Here is a 27,246-nt window from a genome sequence, read left to right as displayed (position 1 = left end):
CTGACGTCTCAAGCATCCTCCCACTCGTTTGGGTTAGATCCGAGCGACCGCTGAGTAACCAAAGAACCATCGACGGCCGCAGGCGAAACTCCTCCGCTGGGAGGTGAAACGGCGCCGGAGTCACCGGAGCTGAGCAGCTCCCGTGGAGGCACGACCCAGACGAGGGCAGCTCCCACGGGGGACACAGAAGAGGCTTTACCGACACAGCAGGGGCTTTACCGACTTCATTTCTCGGCGGTCTCCTTGATGGATGGTCTCAGCAAGAACAAGACCCGAGGGATGGGGTGGTGCTGCTCACCACTCCATCCCCTGGGGAGGGGTCCCGGCTCCCACCACTCTGTCTCCAAGCAGCCCCAGTAGCAGAGAGCCGAGGGTGTCGTGCCCGGTCCCCGTTGGTGCAGTCCCGGCAGGGCGATTCTGGAGGGGATTGTGCAAAGAGCTTCTTCCCCGCAGAGCGATCTTAGGGTACTTTATCACCGGCTCCAGTGTCTGGCAGACCGGCGGCAGCGAGGGGAAAGTAGCGTGGAAGAACCTCACAGACTCGCGGGGGAATAGCTCAGTGGCAGAGCATTTGACTGCAGATCAAGAGGTCCCCGGTTCAAATCCGGGTTCCCCCTCTTTTCTTACCCCCCTCCCCCTTTTTAACTCTTCCTCCCTCTTTTTACTCCACCCCCCCCCTTTTTAACTCTTCCTCCCTTTTTTTACCATTTCCTCCCCTTTTCCTCCCACTCTCTTCCTCCTCTCCCCTTCCCCAACCCCTACAATGAAGGAATTTTTGCCCCCCAAACTGTTTCCAATGGGAACCAGTCCCAGCGGGATGGGATTGAACAAGGCCAAGGGCAGGTTCTGCACTTTGGCCACAGCAACCCCAAGCAGCACTGCAGGCTGGGGCCAGAGTGGCTGAGAGCAGGCAGGCAGAGAGGGCCCTGGGGGTGCTGGCAGAGAGGAGCTGCAGAGGAGGCAGCAGTGCCCAGGTGGGCAGCAGAGCCAATGGCATCCTGGGCTGGCTCAGGAGCAGTGTGGGCAGCAGGAGCAGGGAGGTTCTTGTGCCCCTGTGCTCAGCACTGCTCAGGACACCCCTGCAGTGCTGTGTCCAGCTCTGGGCTCCTCCATTGCAGAGGGATGCTGAGGTGCTGGCAGGTGCCCAGAGCAGGGCAGCAAGGCTGGGGAGGGGCCTGGAGCACAGCCCTGTGAGGAGAGGCTGAGGGAGCTGGGGGGGTGCAGCCTGCAGTAGAGGAGGCTCAGGGCAGAGCTGATTGCTGCCTGCAGCTGCCTGCAGGGAGGCTGTAGCCAGGTGGGGTTGGGCTCTGCTGCCAGGCCCCCAGGGCCAGAAGAAGGGGCCCCAGGCTGAAGCTGTGGCAGGGCAGGCTCAGGCTGGATGTGAGGAGGAAGCTGCTGGCAGAGAGAGTGATTGGCACTGGAATGGGCTGCCCAGGGAGGTGGTGCAGTGCCCATGGCTGGAGATGTTGAGGCCAAGGCTGGCTGGGGCACTGAGTGCCATGGTGTGGTTGGTTGGGCAGGGCTGGGTGCCAGGCTGGGTGCCAGGCTGGGCTGGGGGAGCTTGGAGCTCTCTGCCAGCCTGCTGGGTTCTGTGGCTCTATGGCTCTGTGGCTCTGTGGCTCTATGTCTCTGCGGCTCTATGTCTCTATGTCTCTATGTCTCTATGGCTCTATGTCTCTATGGCTCTGTGTCTCTATGTCTCTGCGGCTCTATGTCTCTGCGGCTCTATGTCTCTGCGGCTCTATGTCTCTATGTCTCTATGTCTCTGCGGCTCTATGGCTCTATGTCTCTGCGGCTCTATGTCTCTGCGGCTCTATGTCTCTGCGGCTCTATGTCTCTGCGGCTCTATGGCTCTATGTCTCTGCGGCTCTATGTCTCTGCGGCTCTATGTCTCTGCGGCTCTATGTCTCTGCGGCTCTATGTCTCTATGTCTCTATGTCTCTGCGGCTCTATGGCTCTATGTCTCTGCGGCTCTATGTCTCTGTGGCTCTATGTCTCTGCGGCTCTATGTCTCTATGTCTCTATGTCTCTATGGCTCTATGTCTCTATGGCTCTGTGTCTCTATGTCTCTGCAGCTCTATGTCTCTGCGGCTCTATGTCTCTGCGGCTCTATGGCTCTATGTCTCTGCGGCTCTATGTCTCTGCGGCTCTATGACCCTAGGGGGCGCTGCCGCGGGGGGGTGGGGTCAGGGCTGAGCGCGTCACGTGGCTTGCCTCGCTGTCACGTGACACCCCGAGCCGCGGGGGGGGGCGGGGCCGCCCCATATCCCGGCGTGCTCTGCGCCTCTCCCTCTCTTCCGGCGCCAAGATGTCTAAGCGAGGTGAGGCAGCTGCCGGGCCCGGCGTGGGGGCGGCGGCGCTATCCAGCTCCATCCGCCGCTTCCCGGTGCTCCGGCCCGGGGGCGGCCTGGATGACTGTTCGGGCGGGGTCTGGTGGAGCTATGGCTTGGAGAACGGAGGCCGCAGCTGCTTTCTCTGGCCGGCCCAAAACAGGGCCCGGCGGGGCTGGGCCTGCTCCCCGCCGCCCGCTCAGCTGCCGGGGCCTTAATCCTCTTCTCGCCCCGCAGGACGCGGAGGGTCCTCCGGTGCGAAGTTCCGCATCTCCCTCGGTCTGCCGGTGGGAGCTGTGATTAACTGCGCGGACAACACAGGTGAGCGGCCTCGCCTCACGCTGCGCCTGCGGGGCTCGGGCGGGCGGCGGCCGCCGTGGCGTGAGGGCGAAGCGAGCGTGGAAGGAGCTGGCGAAAGCTCCTTTTCCTTCTGAAAAGCTCTCGTGGGGCCTGTGCTGGTGGCTCGGCGAGATGTCGTGGGAGGAGACAGCAACGGGATCGCTTCTGGGTGAAGCTGCAGCCCCATGCTGGAGGCTTCAGTCGGTGATCAGACAAGGGCAGAGTCTTCCCAGCGGTGCGCGGAGCCGGTGTGGTGCTGGTGCCTTGAGCTCCCAAACACAGCTCCAGGCTGGGTGGGGAATGGCTGAGAGCAGACCTGAGGAACGGGACCTGGGGGTCTGGGCTGATGCAAAGCTCAGAGGGGGCTTTGTGTGAGCCTGCAGTGTGAGTGCAGCCCAGACAGCAACCCTGGGCTGGGCTGCAGCCAGAGCAGTGTGGGCACAGGGCAAGGGAGGGGATTCTGCCCCTTGGCTCTGCTCTCCTCACACCCCACCTGCAGTCCTGGGTGCAGTTCTGGGCCCCTGACACAAGCAGGACATGGAAGTGTTGGAGCCAGTCCAGAGGAGGCTCAGAGGGCTGCAGCAGCTCTGCTCTGAGCACAGGCTGAGAGAGTTGGGACTGTGCAGCCTGGAGAAGAGAAGGCTTGGAGGAGCCCTTGGAGTGTCCTTTCAGGATCTGAAGGGGGCTCCAGGAGGGCTGGGGAGGGACTATTGACGAGGTCTTTGAATGCCAGGAGTCGCCTGGCATTCACCAGGATGACTTTGTGCTGGGCGCAGTGGCGCTGGTGGCCTGGCAGACCTCCATCTGCAGCTGTAGGCCCCAAGGTGGGTGCCAGAGAGCTGCTCCCAGGCTCGGAGGGGTTGGACTCACCTCTTTCTAGCAGGTAATGCCAGTGTGCCCCTCTGTTAGGTGCCAAGAACCTCTACATCATCTCGGTGAAGGGCATCAAGGGACGCCTCAACAGGCTGCCAGCCGCCGGCGTGGGCGACATGGTGATGGCCACCGTCAAGAAGGGCAAGCCAGAGCTGCGCAAGAAGGGTGAGTGTGGGGAGCCCTGTGCCTGCTCTTGCACCCACCTGGGAGGGGGGCACCAAATCCATGGGCTTTGACCTTTCACCCTTCTAAAAAAGCACTGGCTGGGCCTGTGCCCCGTGGCCCGGTGAGTTGTCGTGGAAGGGCAGAGCAAAGGCATCGCTGTTGGGTGAAGTGGCAGCTTGTGCTGCTGGCTTCAATCGGCGCTGGCACAGCTGGCACCAGAGGAGCTGGGGTCAGCGTTGGGACAAGAGGTTGCTGCTGGGTGTTGGTGGTGTGCCTGGAGATAGGGGTGGGGAAAACAATTGCTTAGGAGTGGGTGGATGATGGTGCTGAGGTGTAGGTGGAGATGATGGTGCCCAAGCGCTGATGGTGTTGAGGATGATGGTGGAATGCCAGATGGGTTTGGGATGGAAGTGACCTCCAAAGGTCTTTATTGGTGATCCGGAGCAGGGCATTGAGTCCAGCAGCAGTGAGTGTGCAGCTGGCACCAAGCTAGGAGCAGTGTGGAGATGCTGGAGGGGAGCAGAGCCCTGCAGAGGGACCTGGGCAGGCTGCATGGGTGGGCAGAGGCCAAGGGGAGGAGGCTGAAGAAGGCCAAGGGCAGGTTCTGCACTTTGGCCACAGCAACCCCAAGCAGCACTGCAGGCTGGAGCCAGAGTGGCTGAGAGCAGGCAGGCAGAGAGGGCCCTGGGGGTGCTGTGAGAGAGGAGCTGCAGAGGAGGCAGCAGTGCCCAGGTGGGCAGCAGAGCCACTGGCATCCTGGGCTGGCTCAGGAGCAGTGTGGGCTGCCCAGGGAGGTGGTGGAGTCTGTGTGGCTGGAGGTGTTGAAGCCAAGCCTGGCTGGGGCACTGAGTGCCATGGTGTGGTTGGTTGGGCAGGGCTGGGTGCCAGGCTGGGCTGGTTGAGCTTGAAGCTCTCTGCCAGCCTGCTTGGTTCTGTGATAGTCCTACCCCCAAGCATAGGTGGTGATGATCATGGAATGGTCTGGGTTGGATGTGACCTCTGAGAAGGTCATCTAGTCCATCCCCCAGCATAAATGCTGCTGATGCCCAGCATGGGTGGTGATGCCCACACACAGGCACACCTGCAGGCATTACCTGCTCAGCTGGCAGTGCCCTTTCTGACCACGAGATGCTTCTCTTAGCTAAATGCTCCCAACGTGACGCATCAAGAACCCATCCTCAAGCTGTTGGGTTGAGTTTTAAGCTTGGGCAGAAGCTCTTCATGGTGCCCACTGCTGGGCTCTGCTTCTCCTGGCAGCCAGTGTGATGTTTGCCAGCCCCAGCTGCTCTCTTTCTCCTGGCAGTGCACCCAGCAGTGGTGATCCGGCAGCGGAAGTCGTACCGCAGGAAAGATGGAGTCTTCCTCTACTTTGAGGACAACGCAGGGGTGATAGTCAACAACAAAGGAGAAATGAAAGGTATGGGCCAGGGCCTGCCTGGCATCTGCCTGGCACGTTTGGGGACGTGCTGGAGGGAAGGGTATCCATCCAGAAGGACCTGGCATGAGAGCTGGGCTAATGCCAACCTCATGAGGTTCAGTGGAGTAAAGTGTGAGAGTCAGAGCAGTGCCAGGCTGAAGTCCTGGCTGGGTGAGGGATGGATGGAGAGCAGTGCAAGGGCTGGGGCAGTGCCAGGCTGAAGTCCTGGCTGGGTGAGGGATGGATGGGGAGCAGTGCAAGGGCTGGGGCAGTGCCAGGCTGAAGTCCTGGCTGGGTGAGGGATGGATGGAGAGCAGTGCAAGGGCTGGGGCAGTGCCAGGCTGAAGTCCTGTCTGGGTGAGGGGTGGATGGAGAGCAGTGCAAGGGCTGGGGCAGTGCCAGGCTGAAGTCCTGGCTGGGTGAGGGATGGATGGAGAGCAGTGCAAGGGCTGGGGCAGTGCCTGGGTGAGGGATGAGAGAGGAGTCCTGAGGAGAAGGACTTGTGGGTGCTGAGGAGCTCAGCATGGGGCAGCATGTGGAGGGAGGGGATTTTGCTCTGCTGAGACCTCTCCCCCCTGCACTGCTGGGGCTAGCTCTGGAGCCCCCCACACAAGAGGGCTGTCAAGAGTGGGTCCAGAGAAGGCCACAAAGATGGTCCAGAGGGATGCAGAACCTCCTCTGTGTGGACAGGCTGGGGGAGTTGGGACTGTTCAGCCTGGAGAGGAGAATGTTCCAGGGAGACCTCTGAGCTTCCTCCAGTCCCAGGAGAAGGGTTGGGAGTGATGGGACAAGGGGGAATGGATTGGAACTGGAGCAGGGGAGACTTAGCTTGGACATGAGGAAGAAATTCTTGCCACTGATGAGACCCTGGAAGAGGTTGCCCAGAGAAGCTGTGCAGCCTCCAAGCCTGCAGGTGGTCAAGACCAGGCTGGGTGAGTCTTTGAGCAAGCTGCCCTGGTAGAAGGTGTCTGTGCCCATGGCAGGAGGTTGGAACTGGATGGTCCTTAAGGTCCCTTCCAAGCCAACTATGAAAGGAAGGTGGAGAGGGGTGGGGTGGGCAGCATGGCTGAGCTGTCCTGGGCAGGAGCAATCAGGAGAGCTGATGTGGCCTCAGCTGGAGCTTGCGTGAAGTGCTGCTCTTGAGCCAACTCTGCACCTGCTTGGACCTCTGACATTGTCTTCTCCTCTCCTGCAGGCTCTGCCATCACAGGCCCCGTGGCCAAGGAGTGTGCAGATCTGTGGCCCAGGATAGCCTCCAACGCGGGCAGCATCGCCTGAGCAGCAGCTCCTGGCTCCAAATAAAGTCCTTCTCCTAAAGCAGCAGTGTCCTTCTTGGCCCAAGCCTCTTCCTCTGCCCACAGCCACCTGCCCACTCAAGGACTTGGTTCTGGAAAGCCTTTTTGTGGGATTGCCTGTTAGGAAAATAGGATTTGAACATCCAGTGGTGAGCCTGTGTCAGGTTCCTCTGCGTCCTGGCAAAGGTCTGGAGGGGGCTGAACGGCTTCAGTCTGAGCAGTGCTGAGGGAACTGATCCAAGTCTGATGTGCAAACTGGGAGGTACCTCTGAGGCCTTCTCTAAGAAGCTTTCATCCAAGCACTCTGGGGATTACAGGTCTGGAATCTTCCAGATTGGACAATTCTCTCAGTCTGGAGAGGAGAAGGCTCCCAGGAGACCTTCCTGTGGCCTTTCAGTACCTTAAGGAGGCTCCAAGAAAGCTGGAGAGGGACTCTTGAGGCTGTCAGGGAGTGATAGGACTGGGGGGGATGGAACAAAGCTGGAGGTGGGGGAGAGTCAGGCTGGATGTTAGGAAGAAGTTGTTCAGCATGAAGGTGGTGAGAGCCTGGCAGGGGTTGCCCAGGGAGGTGGTGGAAGCCTCCTCCCTGGAGGTGTTTCAGGCCAGGCTGGCTGAGGCTGTGGGCAGCCTGCTCTAGTGTGAGGTGTCCCTGGGCATGGCAGGGGAGGTTGGGACTGGCTGCTCCTTGTGGTCCCTCCCAACCCTGCCTGGTTCTATGATTCTAATTGAAGTGCTTGGAGATGTGGTTTGGGGGGGGGGGGGGGGGGGGGAAGGAAAATGTGGCCTGGATCTGACCTGTGCCATCAGCTCTTGGGTTTGTTGTGTGGAAAGGAAGGACCTGGAGAGCATTTTGTCAGGCCTTGCTGAAGACCTGCCAGGATACATCAGCCCCACTGCTGCTGGCGGAGGTGGTGGCTGAAGGCTGTGCTGCTGCACCCTCCAGCAGGGCTGAAACAGGCCCAGAGGTCACTGGGGAGTGGCTCCTGGCAAGCAGAAGTGTGGGGGAAGTCTGAAGGGGTGAGGGTGGAAGGTGTGGCCCACCCAGAGCTGTGCCGTGTGAAGGTGGTGGTCCTGGATGTGAACCACAGGTCAGGTCCTCTTCTGGCCCTCCTGAGTGAGGGGCAGGGAGGTTACCTTGTGCCTGGCTGTGTGTGGAAGTTGTGGATCTGGTGACCTGCAGCTGCCAGACAGCTCCTGGGGTGGGTAGTGGAGAGCTGCTGCTGGGGCTGGCTGCAGCTCCTGCCCCAGGAAGCCTCCTGGAGTGGTGGAACTGGCATCCATCTGCCCTGGCAGGAAGCCATTCCCACAACATCCTTCACTTGTCCTTCATCTTGGGGATTCAGCCTTCATTTTTCCCTCTTCTTGGAGAGCCATCCTTCATTTCTCCCTTCCTTGGAGATTCATCCTTCTTTCTCTTGGGGATTGGGCCTTTGTTGTGCCCCCTGCTTGGAGGCTCAGCCTTTGTTGTGTCCCTGCCTTGGACGTTCCTGCTCCTGATGCTTCCAGCTCAGGTTAAGAGTGGAGGAAGGAGGACAGTGAAAGCACCAAAGCCTCTTGAGGTTTTCCAGCACCAAAGGCTTGCAGTGGTTTGTGAACTGTTGGGTTTTAAACATCTCTGCAATGTATTTTGGCCTCAAAACTCTTTCTTGGACGTTCCCAAGGGATGATCAGGAGCTGTGTGCTGGCAGCAGCTGGGAAGGGGAAGTGCAACAGGACCTACATGGACTGAGAGCCACTCTCCTCTCCTCAGGCTGCCCCAGGGGAGCAGGCAGTGGTTGTGGCTTCTTCCCCAACAGCCCTGGAGCACTCCAGAAGAGGCAAGAGATGTCCTGGCTGTCACCTCACAAACCTCTGCCTCAGGTTGGTGTCTTTGGTGAGCATCATTCTGGTGCCTGGAGGTGTTCCTCAGACCTGAGGAGAGAGGTAGAGACCTGCTCATGAGTAAGGAACCACCACTAGAAATAAAGATCTGATCAAGTCCTGCCTGACCAACCTGAGCTGCTCTTCTGGTCAGGTTCCTGCCTGGTGAGCATGGGGCAGGCTGTGGATGGAGTCTACCTGCACTGCAGCAAAGCCTTTGACACCTTCTGCCACAAGCAGCTCCTGGCACAGCTGGCAGCTGGTGGCTGGGACAGGTTCACTCTGGTATGGGTCAAGAACTGGCTGCAGGGCTGGGCACAGAGAGTGGTGGTGAATGGTGCCACAGGCAGCTGGCAGCAGTGCTGTGCCCCAGGGAGCAGTGCTGGGCACAGGCCTGGGCAGTGTCTTCATTGATGCTCTGGAGCAGGGCATTGAGTCCAGCAGCAGTGAGTGTGCAGCTGACACCAAGCTGGGAGCAGTGTGGGAGCTGTTGGAGGGGAGCAGAGCCCTGCAGAGGGACCTGGGCAGGCTGCATGGGTGGGCAGAGGCCAAGGGGAGGAGACTGAAGAAGGTCAAGGGCAGGTTCTGCACTTTGGCCACAACAACCCCAAGCAGCACTGCAGGCTGGGGCCAGAGTGGCTGAGAGCAGGCAGGCAGAGAGGGCCCTGGGGGTGCTGTGAGAGAGGAGCTGCAGAGGAGGCAGCAGTGCCCAGGTGGGCAGCAGAGCCACTGGCATCCTGGGCTGGCTCAGGAGCAGTGTGGGCTGCCCAGGGAGGTGGTGCAGTGCCCATGGCTGGAGGTGTTGAAGCCAAGCCTGGCTGGGGCACTGAGTGCCATGGTGTGGTTGGTTGGGCAGGGCTGGGTGCCAGGCTGGGCTGGGGGAGCTTGGAGCTCTCTGCCAGCCTGCTTGGTTCTAGCATTCTATGGATATATTCTCCCTTCACCTGTTGGGCAGAACTGCTGCACTTTGGATCTGTGAAGGCCTTTTGCGTGGCAGGGCCTGGCAGGGGAGTTGAGTGGAACCTTTTTGGGTGGCTTTGTTTTGGATGCCCTCCCCTTGGGGAGCAGGCAGTGGCTGAGGGAGCTGTGGTGGCAGCTCTCCAGGCTGCTGGGCTGGGCAGGGAACACCCCAAGATCAAACAAAGGTGGAGCCCAAGGCCTGCAGTGGTGTTTTGATGTCCTCTTATTTCTGGAGCAGGTCCAGGACCTGCAGTGGTGGTTTGGAGCAGGTCTAGAGAAGGGCAACCAAGCTGGGGAAGGATCTGGAGAACAGGGCTGAGGAAGAGGAGCAGCTGAGGGTGAGGAGGGGGTCAGTCTGGTAGTGGCTGAGGGGAGACCTCATTGCTCACTACAGCTCCCTGAAAGGAGTCTGGAGCCAAGTGGGGTTTGATCTTTTCCACCTAGAAACAACAGGATGAGGGGAAATGGCCTCAGGTTGCACCAAGGGAGGTTTAGGTTGGACATAGAATGGCTTAGGTTGGAAGGGACCTCAAGGATCAGCCAGTTCCAGGCCCCTTGCCATAGGCAGGGACAGCTCCCACTAGAACAGATTGCTCAGGGGCCTCATCCAAGCTGGTCCTGAACAGCTCCAGGGAGGTTGTGGAGCACAGAAGCACCCAATGTGATCTTTGATCACATGAATCTCCAGGATCTGTGATGCTGTGGGTCTGTGATGCTGTGGGTCTCTGGGTCTGTGAGTCTCTGGGTCTGTGATGCTCTGGGCCTGTGATGCTGTGGGTCTCTGGGTCTGTGAGTCTCTGGGTCTGTGAGTCTCTGGGTCTGTGAGTCTCTGGGTCTGTGATGCTCTGGGTCTGTGATGCTCTGGGTCTGTGATGCTCTGGGTCTGTGATGCTCTGGGTCTGTGATGCTCTGGGTCTGTGATGCTCTGGGTCTGTGATGCTCTGGGTCTGTGAGTCTCTGGGTCTGTGATGCTCTGGGCCTGTGATGCTGTGGGTCTCTAGGTCTGAGAGTCTCTGGGTCTGTGAGTCTCTGGTTTAGCCTCAGCCTTGGCAGAGTCAGAGAATGGTTGGAGTGGATGATCTGAAAGGGCTTTGCCCACCCAAACCCTTCAGTAGCTCTGTGAAGAGACGTTTCAGAGCAAGCAAGCTGGGAATTCATTCCCTTGGTCCCAGGAGCCTGGCTGGGAGCGTGGTGAGAGACCTTGGAGGAGGAGTTTGAAGGAGAGGTGAAGGCTGTGGCATGAGAGGCAGCTCTGCAGGGCCAGCGAGCAGTGGAATGCAGCAGGGCCAGCTCCTGCCTGCACACAAGGAGCCAGCCCGAGCAGTGCTGCTCAGCGGGGGTATAGCTCAGGGGTAGAGCATTTGACTGCAGATCAAGAGGTCCCCGGTTCAAATCCGGGTGCCCCCTCCCCTTTTCCTGCCTTTTTTTTCCCATCAGGATAAAAACAAAGTGGATTTGGAGCAAGTGGATTCAATGCTTTCCCCCCAGGCTGTCTGCAGCCTCTGCGAGTGGCTGCTGGCCAGAGGGAGAGCAGCAGATTCCTCCCCCCCCTCAAGAGAAGAGGAGGGTCTGGGGGGGCGTTTGTGGGGTGAGAGTTGAGTATTTCAAGTCCCTTTGTGCTGCATCCAGCTCTGGTGTCCCCAGCAGAAAGAGGGCACAGAGCTGCTGGAGGGAGGCCAGAGGAGGCCACAAGGATGAGCCCAGGGCTGGAGCAGCTCTGCTGTGAGCACAGGCTGAGGGAGCTGGGGAGGAGAAGGCTCCAGGGACACCTCAGAGCTGCTGCCAGTGCCTGGAGGGAGCCTGCAGGGAGGCTGCAGAGAGACTTCTGCTGAGGGGGTCTGGAGCCAGCCCAAGGGGGAATGGTTTGGAGCTGAGGCAGAGCAGGGAGAGAGTGGAGCTGAGGAAGGAGCTGTTGAGTGTGAGGGTGGTGAGAGCCTGGCCCAGGCTGCCCAGGGAGGCTGTGGCTGCCTCCTGCCTGGGGGTGTTGAGGACCAGGCTGGAGGAGGCCTTGAGGAGCTGAGCCTTGCTGAGAGCTGTCCCTGTCTGTGGCAGGAGGTTGGAGCAGCTGAGCTGTGAGCTCCCTTCCAGCCTGAGTCATTGAGAGCTTCATTTGCAGAGCTGTGCTGGGCCAGTTGCAGAGCAGCTTCCTGCTGGGCAGGTGCATGCCTGTGGGGGTATAGCTCAGTGGTAGAGCATTTGACTGCAGATCAAGAGGTCCCCGGTTCAACTCCGGGTGCCCCCTCAGCAGCCCCTCTTTTTGGGGTGATTTGGGGCTGTTTCCTCCCTGGAGGCTAACTGCTGAGGTCAGCTTAGCTTCCTCTCCTAACGATTCCTTTTCAAGCCCCAGGCAGAGCTGGGAAGCTTGGGGGAGAACTCAAGAGACTGCGAGGCAGTTGCTGTGTCACCTCCTAATCTGCTCCAGGAGAAGAGATTGCAACTGGGAGAGGAAACAGATGTTGACTGGAGAGGAACTGGGCCAAGGTCAGCTGGGAAGGGCAGAGCACAGGCAGTGGCTGTAGCTGCAGTGCAGTGCTGCAATCAACATCCCTGCTGCTGTCACCTCTCAGCCTGGCAGCTGCTGCAGCAGGGTTGGATTTGTGGGGCACAGAAAGGTTCAGGTTCAGATCTGTCAGGTGGTTTGGTGAGGAGGTTCTTGGCTGGGGAGCTGGCAGGGCCAGGCACAAGGGGGTATAGCTCAGTGGTAGAGCATTTGACTGCAGATCAAGAGGTCCCTGGTTCAACTCCAGGTGCCCCCTTCTTTTCTTTTCTTCTCCTCCCTTCTTTTTTGCCAAGGAGTGTGTGATGGGAAGCAGGTGGAGAGCTGTGCCTGGGTGCTGAGAGCCTGTGTGGCAGAGTGAAGTTGGTTTGTGAGGTCCATTCCTGAAGCAGCTGAAGCTCTAAGTGCAAGGGAAGGGCAGGAGGTGTGCAGGAAGAGTAAGTTCTTCGTGGCTCCAGCTGTCTCTGAGCAGTAATGCTTTGGTTTGTCCTAAGTTCTCACCCTGTAGCCCCAGAAGAGCCTTTTCCAGGCAGATGAGGGTTCAGAGAGAGGTATGAAGGGAAGGACTCCAAACTGTGGCCATAATCCCCCCCAAAAAGGTGTTTTGAAGGTGTTGTTGTGCAGGTGGTGCTGTGGGGGGTATAGCTCAGTGGTAGAGCATTTGACTGCAGATCAAGAGGTCCCTGGTTCAACTCCAGGTGCCCCCTTCTTTTCTTTCTTCTCCTCCCTTCTTTTTTGCCAGGGCCTTGGTGATGGGAGGCAGGTGGAGAGCTGTGCCTGGGTGCTGAGAGCCTGTGTGGCAGAGTGAAGTTGTTTTGTGAGGTCCATTCCTGAAGCAGCTGAAGCTCTAAGTGCAAGAGAAGAGCAGGAGGTGTGCAGGGTTAAGCCCTGAGTGGCTGCCCCTGTCTCTGAGCTTGGTTCTGTGTGGTCCTGCTTTAGTTTGTCCTAAGTTCTCACCCTGTAGCCCCAGAAGAGCCTTTTCCAGGCAGATGAGAGTGCAGAGAGAGGCATCAAGGGAAGGACTGCAAGCTGTGGCCATAATCCCCCCCAAAAAGGTGTTTTGAAGGTGTTGTTGTGCAGGTGGTGCTGTGGGGGGTATAGCTCAGTGGTAGAGCATTTGACTGCAGATCAAGAGGTCCCTGGTTCAACTCCAGGTGCCCCCTCTTTTTAGCTCCTTTTCCTCACCCTTCCTCTTCCACAGTCTCTTCACAGAGAGGCTTTCTCACCCCTCTGAGATCTTGGCCATCCCTCCTCGACCCTTTGCCAAGCATGAAAATGAGACCCTTTTTTTTTTGGGCCATCTTCCTTTCTCTGCCCCAGACAACACCAACTGAACTCCACAGAGGTGCTGCTGGGTCTCGTTTGACCTGCTCGGAGTTAATTGCCACTAATTGAGGCAGGAAGAAGAGCGGAGTGAGGCTGGCTGCTGGAATGGCTTCTGAGGGGCAGCTGCCGGAGAAACCAGTTCGTGGCTGCTTTGCTGCCAAGGGAAAGCGTCATCGTGCGCCCCGGGGCTCGAACTGTCAACCTCCAGCCCCGCAGGCGAACGCTCTGCCCCTGAGCTGTGCCTCCGCCGCGGGGCTGGGCGGGCGGGGGGGGAGGGGGCGGCTGCTGGGCGGGAAGAGGTGGCTCAGGGGCAAGGCGCTGGGCTGGCAAGCGGCAGGTCCGCGGTTCTAACCCCGCCCGGGGCCATGGCAGTAGGCTAAGGGAATCCCTCGGGGCGTTGTAACCGCAGCCGGTCGGGCCGAGGAGCAGACATTCCACGCGTGCTCGGCGTGGAACAGCCTTTGAACGCCCTGCCCGGGGGAATGTCCTGATCCAGTTCCTAAGCCTCACTTGGAACAGCTGCTTTGGGAGTCGCCTGCAGCAGCCTCGTTCAGTGCCCAGACCTTAATTCCCGAGCGAAATGCAAACGAAGTGGTTGGACAAGGAGGAGTTTAGGTTAAATAAGCACCTGAAAACCACTCCAGCCCCAAAGGCTGAACTCGCTCCGGGGGGGGGGGGGAATTGGGAGCTTGTGGGTTTTTTTCCCTAAGCCAGGGTGGCCCCAAGCAGCACAGGGGGTTCAGCTGATGGAGATCCCCATTTTCATAGACTCCTAGAACCAAGAAGCAGGCTGGAAGAGAGCTCCAACCTGGCACCCAGCTTCAGCCTGGGTCCCCTTCTTCTGGCCCTGGGGGCCTGGCAGCAGAGCCCAACCCCACCTGGCTACAGCCTCCCTGCAGGCAGCTGCAGGCAGCAATCAGCTCTGCCCTGAGCCTCCTCTGCTGCAGGCTGCACCCCCCCAGCTCCCTCAGCCTCTCCTCACAGGGCTGTGCTCCAGGCCCCTCCCCAGCCTTGCTGCCCTGCTCTGGGCACCTGCCAGCACCTCAGCAGCTCTCTGCAATGGAGGAGCCCAGAGCTGGACACAGCACTGCAGGGGTGGCCTGAGCAGTGCTGAGCACAGGGGCACAAGAACCTCCCTGCTCCTGCTGCCCACACTGCTCCTCAGCCAGCCCAGGATGCCATTGGCTCTGCTGCCCACCTGGGCACTGCTGCCTCCTCTGCAGCTCCTCTCTCCCAGCACCCCCAGGGCCTTCTCTGCCTGCCTGCTCTCAGCCACTCTGGCCCCAGCCTGCAGTGCTGCTTGGGGTTGCTGTGGCCAAAGTGCAGAACCTGCCCTTGGCCTCTTTTCACACACCCCAATGGTTGCAGCCAGATGCGGCTGAGAGCTCTGCTCCGCTCTCGCACAGGGGCTCCTGAGCCCGAGCCGCGCCCCTCGGGGCATCGCTACCGACGCGGGGCAGGAACTCAGCGACCTGCGGAGCGCTCACGGCGCCGCCAGGCCGCGTCCTGCGGGGACCTGCTGCGTTTGGGGCAGCGCAGCGGCAGGGCCCGGGAGAGCCGCAGTTGCTCCACGCACCTGGAGAGGCTTTCAGCCTTCTCTTTTTCCCTACCGAACAGCTCCGGCAAGCAGCGGCCGAGCCCTGCCCTGCCCTGCCCCGCTCCGCTCCGCCGCCTCCCGCGGCCGCCGCCTCAGCGCCTGTCGGCCATGCGCCGGAAGTGACGCCTCTGAGCCGCGCTCGCAGCGGAAGTGACGCGGGCGCGCCCTGATGACGCACATCCGGGCCCGGTAGCGGCGGGGCCAGCTCCGCTCCGAGCGCCGCCATGGGTGGGGGCGACCTGGTGAGGGGGATTCGGGCCCGGGGTGGGTCAGGAGGGGCTGAAGGGCAGCGCCGCGGCTGCGGGTAGCGGTCGGAGCTTGTCGGTCGGTGAGCAGCGGCGCCCCGGGCCGCGCGGGTTCGCCCGGGCCTGCGGCTGTGCCGCGCCGAGGGCAGGAGGGTCCCCCCGGTTACCGGTGCGGCAGGAACGGCAGCGCCTCCCTACCGGGTTTCGGCCCACGGGCGGGAAGGCGGCGTGGAGCGGGCCCTTGCCCGTGCGCAGCGGGAGGAGGGAGGCCTGCGGGGCCCCGGGCGGGATGCCTGTGGGCGCTCCGTTAACGCTCCCGGTCCGCTGGCCTCGCTCCCGCAGAACCTGAAGAAGAGCTGGCACCCGCAGACCCTCCGCAATGTGGAGAAGGTGTGGAAGGCCGAGCAGAAGCATGAGGCCGAGCGGAGGAAGATCGAGGAGCTGCAGAGGGAGCTGCAGGAGGAGCGGGCGCGGGAGGAGATGCAGCGATACGCCGAGGACATGGGCACCGTCCGGTGAGCGCCGCCGCCCGGCCTGCCGCGGCCTCTCGGCCCTGCCCTGCCCTGCCTGCGGCCACTCAGCCCTGCTCTGCCTGCAGGGCCTGCCCGAGCAGGTGCTGCTGCTGCTCCTGCTGCCCCTCGGGGACACCTTGGTGTGGTGGCTCTGGGGGAAAACACTGCTGCTTCTTACAGCAAGTTCTGGGCTGTGGCTGTGGGGGCCTGAGCTGGCTGTGAGGGTCCTGAGCCGTGGTCATGGGGCCCTGAGCTGGCTGTGAGGGTCCTGAGCTGTGGCTGCCCTGAACTGTGGCTGTGAGGGCCCTGAGCTGGCTGTGAGTACCCTGAACTGTGGCCATGGGGACCCTGAGCTGGCTGTGAGTACCCTGAGCTGTGGTCTTGGGGGCCCTGAGCTGGCTGTGAGTGCCCTGAGCTGTGGCTGCCCTGAACTGTGGCTGTGAGTGCCCTGAGCTGTGGTCTTGGGGGCCCTGAGCTGGCTGTGAGGGTCCTGAACTGTGGCCATGGGGACCCTGAGCTGGCTGTGAGTACCCTGAGCTGTGGTCTTGGGGGCCCTGAGCTGGCTGTGAGTGCCCTGAGCTGTGGTCTTGGGGGCCCTGAGCTGGCTGTGAGTGCCCTGAGCTGTGGTCTTGGGGGCCCTGAGCTGGCTGTGAGTGCCCTGAGCTGTGGCTTTCAGCCCAGGAAGGTTGTGGATGCTCCCTCCCTGGAGCTGCAGGCTGGGTGAGACCCTCAGCAACCTGTTCTGGTGAAGTGTGTCCCTGACAGTGCCTGCAAGGTTGGCACTGGCTGATCCTGAAGGTCCCATCCAACCCATTCCATCCATCTGTGACCTTTTAGTGCCTTTCAAATGTAACTTCAGAGCCCCTGAGAAGAACACTGAGAGAGTCTTGTTTGCAACAGGAAGAGAGAAGAGAAGCTGGAGTGGATGTACCAGGGTCCTGGGGGCATGGTGAACAGAGAGGAGTACCTGATGGGTCGCCCTGTGGACAAATTCATCTTTGAGAAGATAGAAGAGAAGGATGCAGGCTGCTCCAGTGAGACAGGACTTCTGCCAGGCTCCATCTTTGCCAAGTCAGGTGCCAATTCTGTCCTGGATATGGCCAACAAGATCCGGGAGGATCCACTCTTCATGATAAGGTACAGAGTGGGGAGCTGGAATGGGGGGGAGATGAGGCAGAGAATCACTGCACTTGGGCCATAGCAACCCCAAGCAGCACTGCAGGCTGGGGCCAGAGTGGCTGAGAGCAGGCAGGCAGAGAGGGCCCTGGGGGTGCTGTGAGAGAGCAGCTGCAGAGGAGGCAGCAGTGCCCAGGTGGGCAGCAGAGCCAATGGCAGCCTGGGCTGGCTGAGGAGCAGTGTGGGCAGCAGGAGCAGGGAGGTTCTTGTGCCCCTGTGCTCAGCACTGCTCAGGCCACCCCTGCAGTGCTGTGTCCAGCTCTGGGCTCCTCCATTGCAGAGAGCTGCTGAGGTGCTGGCAGGTGCCCAGAGCAGGGCAGCAAGGCTGGGGAGGGGCCTGGAGCACAGCCCTGTGAGGAGAGGCTGAGGGAGCTGGGGGGGTGCAGCCTGCAGCAGAGGAGGCTCAGGGCAGAGCTGATTGCTGCCTGCAGCTGCCTGCAGGGAGGCTGTAGCCAGGTGGGGTTGGGCTCTGCTGCCAGGCCCCCAGGGCCAGAAGAAGGGGCCCCAGGCTGAAGCTGTGGCAGGGCAGGCTCAGGCTGGATGTGAGGAGGAAGTTCCTGGCAGAGAGAGTGATTGGCACTGGAATGGGCTGCCCAGGGAGGTGGTGCAGTGCCCATGGCTGGAGGTGTTGAGGCCAAGGCTGGCTGGGGCACTGAGTGCCATGGTGTGGTTGGTTGGGCAGGGCTGGGTGCCAGGCTGGGCTGGGGGAGCTTGGAGCTCTCTGCCAGCCTGCTTGGCTCTATGATGATTCTATTAGCAGCTTGCTAAGACCTGGTTTAGTTCTCTTGGTGAAGGTTGCTGTTGTGGCTGCTCCTCAAAGCTGAATCTGTCTGGTTTGGGCTCCAAGTGGCAGTCCTGGCTGCAGAGAAGTCAGCAGCTGCTTAGGTGGCTCCTAGATGTTGGCTCTGTTCACCAGTTGGGCTCTTTAGGTGGAGAAGAAAAGGGCAGAACCCTCCTTAATTGGATCTGTTCTGCTGGCTGCATAAAACTGCAGATGTGAACTGGGAATACATCCAACTGTGAGCTTGAAGCTGTGCCCTGGGCTGCATCCCCAGCAGGGCAAGGGAACTGATTCTGCCTCTCTGCTCTGCTCCCCTGAGACCTCCTCTGCAGCTCTGCATCCAGTTCTGGTGCCCCCCAGCACAGGCTGGGCATGGAGCTGCTGGAGTGGATCCAGAGGAGGCCATGAAGAGGATCAGAGAGGTGGAGAACCTCTGCTATGGGGATGGGCTGGGGGGGCTGAGGCTGTTCAGCCTGGAGGAGGCTCCAGGGAGATCTCAGAGCAGCCTTTCAGTACCTGAAGGGGCTGCAGGAGAGCTGGGGAGGGACTTTGGACAAGGGTTGGGAGTGCCAGGATGAGAGGGGATGGATTGAACTTGAGGAGGGCAGAGTCAGAGGGAAGATGAGGAAGGAACTGTTGGCAGTGAGGGTGTGGGGAGACACTGGCCCAGGTTTACCCAGGGAGGTTGTGGAGCACAGAAGCACAGAATGGGATCTTTGATCCCATTCTGTGCTTCTGTGCTCCACAACCTCCCTGGAAGTGTTCCAGGACCAGGCTGGATGAGGCCCTGAGAGCTGCCCCTACCCATGGCAGCAGATTGGCACTGCCTAATCCTGAAGGGCTTCTTCCAACCCACTCTATGAACCCATGAATTTGCCTCTGTTCCTGCTTTTGTGTTTCCAGAGCTCACTTTTGGTTGCTGCCTTGCAGGGAAATGTTCATTTCAGTTGCTTTAAACCCCCAAATTTCCTCTTTTTGCTTTTCCCTGTTTCAGAAAGAAGGAGGAGGAGAAGAGGAGAGAAGTTCTCAACAACCCTGTTAAAATGAAGAAGATCAAAGCTCTGGTAGGTGTTTCTCAGTGCTGTTTGGAGCACTCAAAGCAAAGAGGATCAAGGAAAGGCTCAGAGCTTAATTTGGCTTAGGTTCATCACAGCTTAATTGTTGTTAATTGCTTTTTGTTTAGGATAAGAGGGAAAGTTTCCTAACTCTTCAGAGCTAATCCAGGCTGGGTTGAGAGCAACCCTCAAGGAAGAGCCTTGGGGGTGTTGGGTGCTGAGCAGCTCCCCAGGAGCCAGCAGTGCCCTCCTGCAGCCCAGCAGGCAGCTGTGTGCTGGCTGCAGCCAGAGGAGTGTGGGCAGAGGGCAGGAGAGGGGATTGTGCCCCTGGGCTCTGCTCTGCTCAGAGCTCACCTCCAATGCTGCCTCCAGCTCTGCTGTCACAGCAGGAGGAGGGCACAGAGCTGCTGGAGTGAGGCCAGAGGAGGCCACAAAGCTGAGCCCAGGGCTGGAGCAGCTCTGCTGTGAGCACAGGCTGAGGGAGCTGGGGAGGAGAAGGCTCCAGGGGCAGCTGAGAGCTGCTGCCAGGGCCTGAAGGGAGCCTGCAGGGAGGCTGCAGAGAGACTTCTGCTGAGGGGGTCTGGAGCCAGCCCAAGGGGGAATGGTTTGGAGCTGAGGCAGAGCAGGCTGAGAGTGGAGCTGAGGAAGGAGCTGTTGAGTGTGAGGGTGGTGAGAGCCTGGCCCAGGCTGCCCAGGGAGGCTGTGGCTGCCTCCTGCCTGGGGGTGTTGAGGACCAGGCGGGAGGAGGCCTTGGGCAGTTCAGCCTTGCTGAGAGCTGTCCCTAGCTGTGGTGGGGACGTTGGAGCAGCTCAGCTCTGAGCTCCCTTCCAGCCTGAGCCATTCAGAACTTCATCTGCAGAGCTATGATGGGATGCTAAGGAGCTGCTTCCTGCGGGGCAGGTCTGAGGTTGGAGCAGCTCAGCTCTGAGCTCCCTCCCACCCTGAGCCATCCCAGGATTCTCCTGACAGAACAGAAAGGTTCAGTGTCACACTCTCAGCAGGAGTCCATTCCTCTCCCTCTCCATTTCAGTGTCATTTCCCACTTGGTTTTTTTCCTCTTGGTGTCTTTGGAGTCTTTTCCTCTTGTGGCCAAGGATCGATTGACCTCTGCAGAGTGCTTGCAGAGCTTCACTCCACACCCCAGACTGACAGAACCTTGTGAAATGCTTCAGTTTTGCCTTGTGCCACTGACACCTGCCCAGCTGGTGCTTGCTGCTGAAGTCCTCTCTTCATTTTCTAGCTGCAAAACAGTTTAGAGAAGAAGGAGAAGAAGAAGAAGAAGGAGAAGAAGAAGAAGCACAAAAAGCATCGGCGGCGCAGCTCCAGCAGTGGCAGTGACAGCAGTGAGGAGGAAAGAGGCAAAAATAAGTAAGTTTTGGGGGGTTTTGGCTGTCAAAGCCTCACTTTTCCTGCTGACTTTGGTTTTCCTGCTCTCTCTCTCTCTGAGTTTTATCTTTCATGCTGTTAATTGGCCTCAATCTTCCTTCGTTGGGCTTCTTGCAGCGTTGAATTCGTTTTGAAGCTGAGCTTTGGTGATGTTGTTTTATAGCCTCTGCTTTTAAAGCCTTCTTCTGCTTTCTTTGTAGGACTCAGAAGAGGGAGAACAGTTCCTCTTGGAAATCTGCTCCTTCCAAAGTCCCAGGATATGGCTTACAAGTAAGCAGGAGTGTTTCATGCAGCTCTGTGAGCAGGAGGTGGCCTGAGCTAGAGAGGAAGAGCTCTGGCAGTTAAAAGACTTCTGCACTGGCTTGAAAGAGGATAATGAGGAGGGGCAGGGAGGGGATTCTGCCCTTCTGCTGTGCTCTGAGACTCTTCCTGTAGTGCTGGGGAGGCAGCTCTGGAGTCCTCAGCACAGAGCTGTTGGAGCAGGACCTGAAGAGGTCACAGCAATGCTGGCAGGGCTGGAAGGGCTCTGCTGTGACGCCAGGCTGGGAGAGTTGGTGTTGGTCAGCCTGGAGAAGAGGAGGCTCCAAAGAGACCTTCTGGTGGCCTTTTGGTGCTTCAAGGGGGGGGTCTCAAAAAGCTGGGGACAGAGTTTTGAGCAGGGCCTGTTGGGACAGGTCAAGGGGGGATGGTTTGGACACAGAGAGGGAAGTTGAGAGGGTAGAGAAGGCAGAAATGTTTGCCCCTGAGGGTGGGGAGGGCTTGGCTCAAGTCACCCATCCCTGGCACCATTCCAGGTAAGGCTGTGTGGGGCTCTGGGCAGCCTGCTCTGGTTGGGGCTGTCCCTGCTGGCTGCAGAGGGCTTTCCCCAGGTGGCTTTAAAGGTTCCTTCAGCCCAAGGCACTAAAGTTCATGTTCCATTTGGAGCCAGCTAAGCTGGTCCGAAGAGGCTGGGAAGTGAGAGCAGCAAACGCAAACCTCAGATGCACTTCTCCCTGCACTAAACCTCATCTGAGGTCGCCTCTGTGACCTCCTCTTGCTTCTTGTGCCTCCTACAAGGGCTAAAAGAACCTTTTATTTTGAATTGCAGGTCAGAGACTCTGAGCAGAGCCACAGGTCCAGGAGCTCTCCAGCTGCCAACCACAGGCACCGGCAGCGCTCCAGGTCCAGGAGCCAGTCCCAGTCCCGTTCTCCTCAGAGACATTCCAGCAAGAAGAGCTCAGAACAGTCTGGATGCAGGGGGTCAAGATCTCCTTCCAGGCACAGCAAACAGTGAGTTGTGGATGATGCAAAGGCCAGGGCTGCTGGTGAGGGCAGGGATGGCATCTGGAAGGACTTTGAGAAGTGAGGCAGTGGCAGCTGTGTGAGGTTTGACAAGTCTGAGTGCAGGGTCCTGCAGCTGGGTCAGGCCAAGGCCTGGCACAAATCTGTGCTGGGTGCAGAGTGGCTTAAGAACAGCCCTCAGGAAAGGGCCTTTGGGGGTGTTGGGTGCTGAGCAGCTCCCCAGGAGCCAGCAGTGCCCTCCTGCAGCCCAGCAGGCAGCTGTGTGCTGGCTGCAGCCAGAGGAGTGTGGGCAGAGGGTAGGAGAGGGGATTGTGCCCCTGGGCTCTGCTCTGCTCAGACCTCACCTCTAGTCCTGCTTCCAGCTCTGCTGTCACAGCAGGAGGAGGACACAGAATTGCTGGAGTGAGGCCAAAGGAGGCCACAAAGATGAGGCAAAGGCTGGAGCAGCTCTGCTGTGAGCACAGGCTGAGGGAGCTGGGGAGGAGAAGGCTCCAGGGGCAGCTGAGAGCTGCTGCCAGTGCCTGAAGGGAGCCTGCAGGAAGGCTGCAGAGAGCCCAAGGGGGAATGGTTTGGAGCTGAGGAAGTTGTGCAGCAGGAGGCTGGTGAGAGGAAATGGCCTCCAGCTGCAGCAGGAGAGGTTTAGGTTGGACTCAAGGAGCAATTTCTTCCCCAGAAGGTTTGCCAAGGCCTGGCCCAGGCTGCCCAGGGGCAGTGGTGGAGTCCCCATGCCCGGAGCTGTTACAGAGGGCCATGGTCTGGTGGTGCCCTGGCAGTGATGGGTTAAGGGTTGGCCTTGATGATCTTTAAAGTATCTTTCCTAGCCTAAACATTTGTGTGAGTTTGAGTTCCCCTCTGCTGAAAGAGCCTTGCTGGGTTCCAGGCACAGCAGTAGGGAGGAGAAGGGCAGAGCCAGAAGCCCTTCCCCCAGGAGGAGCTATCGCCGGCAGCACACCACAGGCTACACCAGGTGAGTAAGGACTTCTCCCTCTGCTTTAGGATGGAAGCTGCCCTGGGGAGGAGTGGGAAACATCTGGGTACAACCTGAGGACCCAATTGGATTCTGTTAGCTGGAGCAGATTGGGTTCAGTGTGCAGAAAGTTGGGCAGCAAGTTCCTGAAGTGCTCAGTTTGCTCTTAGCTGACAGCTTGGGCTGCTTCCCAAAGCTGTTCTCGTGGCTGCTGGGTCTCTGTGTGTGTCTCCTGGCACTGGGCAAGGTGTAATTAGTGTCCCCTAGGGCTGTTAATTAGCAGCTTTCTGTTTAATGTGGCACCTTGGCAGCAGCATCTCAGCAGTCAGTTGAAGCCAGAGGGAGAAGCCCCTTTTGGTAGGGCTGTGGTGAAGCAGAAGGTTTGGATGTGTGCTTGGAGCTTTGCTGATGAGCTGCCAAATTCAAACCATGTTAGGAAGCCTTCACCTGGGGCTGGGCACTCCTGGTGAGGGATGGAAAAGCACCAAGGGTGGGTGCAAGCCCAAGCACAACTCCAGGCTGGGTGGGGAATGGCTGAGAGCAGTCCCTGGGGGTCTGGGGTGATGCAAAGCTCCACAGGAGCCTGCAGTGTGAGTGCAGCCCAGACACAACCCTGTGCTGGGCTGCAGCCAGAGCAGTGTGGGCAGCAGGGCAAGGGAGGGGATTCTGCCCCTTGGCTCTGCTCTCCTCAGACCCCACCTGCAGTCCTGGGGCCAGTTCTGCAGCCCCCAGCACAAGCAGGACATGGAAGTGTTGGAGCCAGTGCAGAGGAGGCCACCAAGATGCTGAGAGGGCTGCAGCAGCTCTGCTCTGAGCACAGGCTGAGAGAGTTGGGGCTCTGCAGCCTGGAGAAGGCTTCCAGGAGCCCTTGGAGTGGCCTTGCAGGATCTGAAGGAGACTCCAGGAGGACTGGGGAGGGACTATTGACAAGGTCTGGTGATGAGAGGAGGAGGAGGAGGAATGGGTTTGAAGTGGCAGAGGGGAGATTGAAAGTGGATGTTAGGAAAAGGGTTCTTGGCAGTGAGGGTGGTGAGAGACTGGCACAGGTTGAGGGTGGTGAGAGACAGGCACAGGTTGAGGGTGGTGAGAGACAGGCACAGGTTGAGGGTGGTGAGAGACTGGCACAGGTTGAGGGTGATGAGACCCTGGCACAGGTTGCCCAGGGAGGTTGTGGAGCACAGAAGCACAGAATGTGATCTTTGATCACATTCTGTGCTTCTGTGCTCCACAACCTCCCTGGAGATGCTCAAGACCAGGTTGGATGAGATCCTGAGCAACCTGTTCTAGTGGCAGTCCCTGCCTATGGCCCAGGGAGGTTGGAACTGGCTGAGCTTTGAGGTCCCTTCCAGCCTAAGCCATTCTCTGCTTCCTGAGGGGAGCAGCAGTGCTGTTGCCCCACAGCAGGGATGTTTTCTACCCAAACAGAAAGATCTCCCCAGAGGAACTGGAGAGGAAACGTCAGGAGATGATGGAAAATGCCAAGTGGAGGGAAGAGGAGAGAGCAAACAACCTCAGAAAGCATCAAAAGGAGGAGGAGATGGAGAAGGAGCTGCAGAAACTGGACACCAGAGATGGGAAGTTCTTCAAGTGAGTGTATTTTGTGGTCTGCTTTTTTGTTCAGGGCAAACACAGGCCAAAGCCTCTGAGCAGGTTCCCCTCAGGGCAGGAGGAGATGACCAAAGTGACCTGTGGGATGTCCCTTCCCTGCTTGGAATAGGGAATAACTTCCTGCTTCCTGTGTTTGGGTGGAGAATATGAGGAATGGTGAATGCAGAAGTGGTGGGAAAAGATTCTGCTGATTTGTTTGGTGTGGAGCTGCTGGAGGGGAGCAGAGCCCTGCAGAGGGACCTGGGCAGGCTGCATGGGTGGGCAGAGGCCAAGGGGAGGAGGCTGAAGAAGGCCAAGGGCAGGTTCTGCACTGTGGCCACAGCAACCCCAAGCAGCACTGCAGGCTGGGGCCAGAGTGGCTGAGAGCAGGCAGGCAGAGAGGGCCCTGGGGGTGCTGTGAGAGAGGAGCTGCAGAGGAGGCAGCAGTGCCCAGGTGGGCAGCAGAGCCAGTGGCATCCTGGGCTGGCTGAGGAGCAGTGTGGGCAGCAGGAGCAGGGAGGTTCTTGTGCCCCTGTGCTCAGCACTGCTCAGGCCACCCCTGCAGTGCTGTGTCCAGCTCTGGGCTCCTCCATTGCAGAGAGCTGCTGAGGTGCTGGCAGGTGCCCAGAGCAGGGCAGCAAGGCTGGGGAGGGGCCTGGAGCAGAGCCCTGTGAGGAGAGGCTGAGGGAGCTGGGGGGGTGCAGCCTGCAGCAGAGGAGGCTCAGGGCAGAGCTGATTGCTGCCTGCAGCTGCCTGCAGGGAGGCTGTAGCCAGGTGGGGTTGGGCTCTGCTGCCAGGCCCCCAGGGCCAGAAGAAGGGGCCCCAGGCTGAAGCTGTGGCAGGGCAGGCTCAGGCTGGATGTGAGGAGGAAGTTGCTGGCAGAGAGAGTGATTGGCACTGGAATGGGCTGCCCAGGGAGGTGGTGCAGTGCCCATGGCTGGAGGTGTTGAGGCCAAGCCTGGCTGGGGCACTGAGTGCCATGGTGTGGTTGGTTGGGCAGGGCTGGGTGCCAGGCTGGGCTGGGGGAGCTTGGAGCTCTCTGCCAGCCTGTTTTGGTTCTGGGGCTCTCTGATGCCTTCCTCTCTCTTGCAGTCGGCTGAAGCTGGAGAGTGCCTCCTCTTCCAGCCTTGAGGACCGAGTGAAGCGCAACATCCACTCCCTGCAGAGGACTCCTGCTGCCCTGGAGAAGAACTTTATGCAGAGATGAACTTCTGAGTGTGGCAGAAGTTTGGTTTGTTTGTTTTTCCAATGGATTCTTATTCCCAAAGGTGAGAAACCTCCAGCCACAGGCCCTGCTCTCTCTCCTCAGGAGCACTCAACCCTCCCTCCTACGCAGCTGCTGGATTTCAGCTCACTTCAACCTTCTTGGATGCTCCTGGCACTTGGGGAACAGTTGCTGAGTGTGAGCAAAGCTTTGCTGGAGAACTCCTCAGGCCTTTGTATCCCCTTTTTTAACATCTTGCCAGGCCTTTTTCCTTCTTTCTTCACCTTCAAGATTGGGAGCATCATTATTTGTGTGGTGTTACCCAGGTTATGCCAGCTGGTAGCTGCTTGCTGCACAGGGCAGATTGTCTGAGCTCTTTATGGGGCAGAATTTAATCCCTGGCTTTGTTCACCCCTCAGATTCAGAGCAGAACCCACTCACTTGTGAGTTAAATTCCTGGATTGGGATAAAACCCAAACAAGCAACACCAAATCCTGTTGATTTTTGACATCCTTCTCTCTCTCCCCACCTTGAGGAGTATCATTTTTGTGTGTTCTTACCCAGGTAATGCCAGGTGGTTGCTGCACTGAGGTAGGTTGAGCTCCTCAGGTAACAACATTTAACTCTTTCTTTTGTCTGAGCTCTTTATGGGGCAGAATTTAATCCCTGGCTTTGTTCAGCCCTTAAATTCAGAGCAGAACCCACTCACATGTGGCTTAAATTGATGGATTGGGATAAAACCCAAACAAGCAACACCAAAACCTGTTGATTTTTGACATCCTTCTCTCTCTCCCCACCTTGAGGAGTATCATTTTTGTGTGTTCTTACCCAGGTAATGCCAAGTGGTTGCTGATTGCTGCACTGAGTAGGTTGTTTAAGCTCCTCAGGTGACAGCATTTAACTCTTTCTTTTGTCTGAGCTCTTTATGTGGCAGAATTTAATCCCTGGCTTTGTTCAGCCCTCAAATTCAGAGCAGAACCAACTCAACCTGTGGGTTAATAGCATGGAAATAGGATAAAAAGCTACACAAGCAACACCAAATCCTGTTGAATGCTGGCACCACTTGAGCTGTGGCTTTGGAGGGTGATGTTAAGACAAGAGAACTAAAACTCCTGTAGCCATGATTTGGTTGCTCACAGATTTGAAGTAGTTTGACCCAAAGGGAGCTGCTGTCAGGGGGGGGAGGGGGGGAAGGAAATGAGCAGAGTGTAGCTGGTACAGCAGATGCTTCTCTGGGATTTTGTAATGTAAGTAATGTGTATTTGTACAGAGACACAGAGCTTTTTTATTGGAGAAAAGACACTTTTACTCTCATTTCTGAATGGCTTTCTTGGCTTTAGAGGGGGTAGGAGGGGTGTGGGGGGTGGGCAAGTGGGCAGGGGGGACCTATGAGGTGATGAGATTGAACAAGGCCAAGGGCAGAGTTCTGCACTTTGGCCACAACAACCCCAAGCAGCACTGCAGGCTGGAGCCAGAGTGGCTGAGAGCAGGCAGGCAGAGAGGGCCCTGGGGGTGCTGTGAGAGAGGAGCTGCAGAGGAGGCAGCAGTGCCCAGGTGGGCAGCAGAGCCAATGGCAGCCTGGGCTGGCTGAGGAGCAGTGTGGGCAGCAGGAGCAGGGAGGTTCTTGTGCCCCTGTGCTCAGCACTGCTCAGGCCACCCCTGCAGTGCTGTGCCCAGCTCTGGGCTCCTCCATTGCAGAGAGCTGCTGAGGTGCTGGCAGGTGCCCAGAGCAGGGCAGCAAGGCTGGGGAGGGGCCTGGAGCACAGCCCTGTGAGGAGAGGCTGAGGGAGCTGGGGGGGTGCAGCCTGCAGCAGAGGAGGCTCAGGGCAGAGCTGATTGCTGCCTGCAGCTGCCTGCAGGGAGGCTGTAGCCAGGTGGGGTTGGGCTCTGCTGCCAGGCCCCCAGGGCCAGAAGAAGGGGCCCCAGGCTGAAGCTGTGGCAGGGCAGGCTCAGGCTGGATGTGAGGAGGAAGTTGTTGGCAGAGAGAGTGATTGGCACTGGAATGGGCTGCCCAGGGAGGTGGTGGAGTGCCCATGGCTGGAGGTGTTGAGGCCAAGGCTGGCTGGGGCACTGAGTGCCATGGTGTGGTTGGTTGGGCAGGGCTGGATGCCAGGCTGGGTGCCAGGCTGAGCTTGGATCTCTCTGCCAGCCTGCTGGGTTTTGGGCTTCTATGACCCTCCTTGGCACAGGGCAGGGTTTGGAGGGCCTGAGGTTGGGCTTTACCATGCCGCAGCCGCCCCTCTGTGAGTTTAGCCAAGCGCTTGGCCCGTTCGGGGCGGCAGGACGGGACCCCGGCGCCGCCGTGCCCAGCGGGAGCGCCCCGAGGGGAGGGCTCCGTTGGCTCCGTTAGCTCCGGCGCCCGTAGCGCGGCGCTCGGTGCCGTGTGCAGCAGC

General features: G+C 59.0%; 2 protein-coding genes and 7 non-coding genes across 9 annotated transcripts; all 9 read left to right on the top strand.

The window, feature by feature from the left end:
• The first annotated feature begins 545 nt into the window (after positions 1-545).
• On the top strand, positions 546-617 carry TRNAC-GCA (transfer RNA cysteine (anticodon GCA)). The gene has a single exon. It is a non-coding gene; the product is annotated as a tRNA-Cys (tRNA).
• Positions 618-2,223: 1,606 nt separating this feature from the next.
• On the top strand, positions 2,224-6,441 carry RPL23 (ribosomal protein L23). Its single transcript, XM_064174531.1, has 5 exons — positions 2,224-2,321; positions 2,568-2,651; positions 3,579-3,707; positions 5,011-5,124; positions 6,320-6,441. The coding sequence occupies exons 1-5, from the start codon at positions 2,309-2,311 to the stop codon at positions 6,400-6,402; spliced, it is 423 nt and encodes a 140-aa protein (XP_064030601.1). The 5' UTR covers positions 2,224-2,308; the 3' UTR covers positions 6,403-6,441.
• Positions 3,785-3,918, top strand: LOC135191976 (small nucleolar RNA SNORA21). Its single transcript, XR_010308886.1, has one exon. It is a non-coding gene; the product is annotated as a small nucleolar RNA SNORA21 (small nucleolar RNA).
• Positions 6,442-10,574: 4,133 nt separating the features above from the next.
• Positions 10,575-10,646, top strand: TRNAC-GCA (transfer RNA cysteine (anticodon GCA)). The gene has a single exon. It is a non-coding gene; the product is annotated as a tRNA-Cys (tRNA).
• Positions 10,647-11,409: 763 nt separating this feature from the next.
• Positions 11,410-11,481, top strand: TRNAC-GCA (transfer RNA cysteine (anticodon GCA)). Its single transcript has one exon. It is a non-coding gene; the product is annotated as a tRNA-Cys (tRNA).
• Positions 11,482-11,923: 442 nt separating this feature from the next.
• Positions 11,924-11,995, top strand: TRNAC-GCA (transfer RNA cysteine (anticodon GCA)). Its single transcript has one exon. It is a non-coding gene; the product is annotated as a tRNA-Cys (tRNA).
• A 376-nt stretch (positions 11,996-12,371) lies between these two features.
• On the top strand, positions 12,372-12,443 carry TRNAC-GCA (transfer RNA cysteine (anticodon GCA)). Its single transcript has one exon. It is a non-coding gene; the product is annotated as a tRNA-Cys (tRNA).
• Positions 12,444-12,827: 384 nt separating this feature from the next.
• TRNAC-GCA (transfer RNA cysteine (anticodon GCA)) lies at positions 12,828-12,899 on the top strand. Its single transcript has one exon. It is a non-coding gene; the product is annotated as a tRNA-Cys (tRNA).
• A 1,911-nt stretch (positions 12,900-14,810) lies between these two features.
• CWC25 (CWC25 spliceosome associated protein homolog) lies at positions 14,811-26,167 on the top strand. The gene is made up of 10 exons (XM_064174537.1): positions 14,811-14,901; positions 15,247-15,419; positions 16,317-16,553; positions 18,368-18,437; positions 19,669-19,796; positions 20,015-20,084; positions 20,902-21,083; positions 21,976-22,062; positions 23,488-23,649; positions 24,742-26,167. Exons 1-10 carry the CDS (start codon positions 14,884-14,886, stop codon positions 24,854-24,856), a joined length of 1,242 nt encoding a protein of 413 aa, XP_064030607.1. The 5' UTR covers positions 14,811-14,883; the 3' UTR covers positions 24,857-26,167.
• Positions 26,168-27,246: the final 1,079 nt, after the last annotated feature.

This window comes from Pogoniulus pusillus, chromosome 40 (genome assembly GCF_015220805.1).
Source record: "Pogoniulus pusillus isolate bPogPus1 chromosome 40, bPogPus1.pri, whole genome shotgun sequence".
Lineage (NCBI taxonomy): Eukaryota > Metazoa > Chordata > Aves > Piciformes > Lybiidae > Pogoniulus > Pogoniulus pusillus.
Note: the sequence above shows the minus strand (reverse complement) of the source record. Positions and strands in the feature narration are given on the sequence as shown.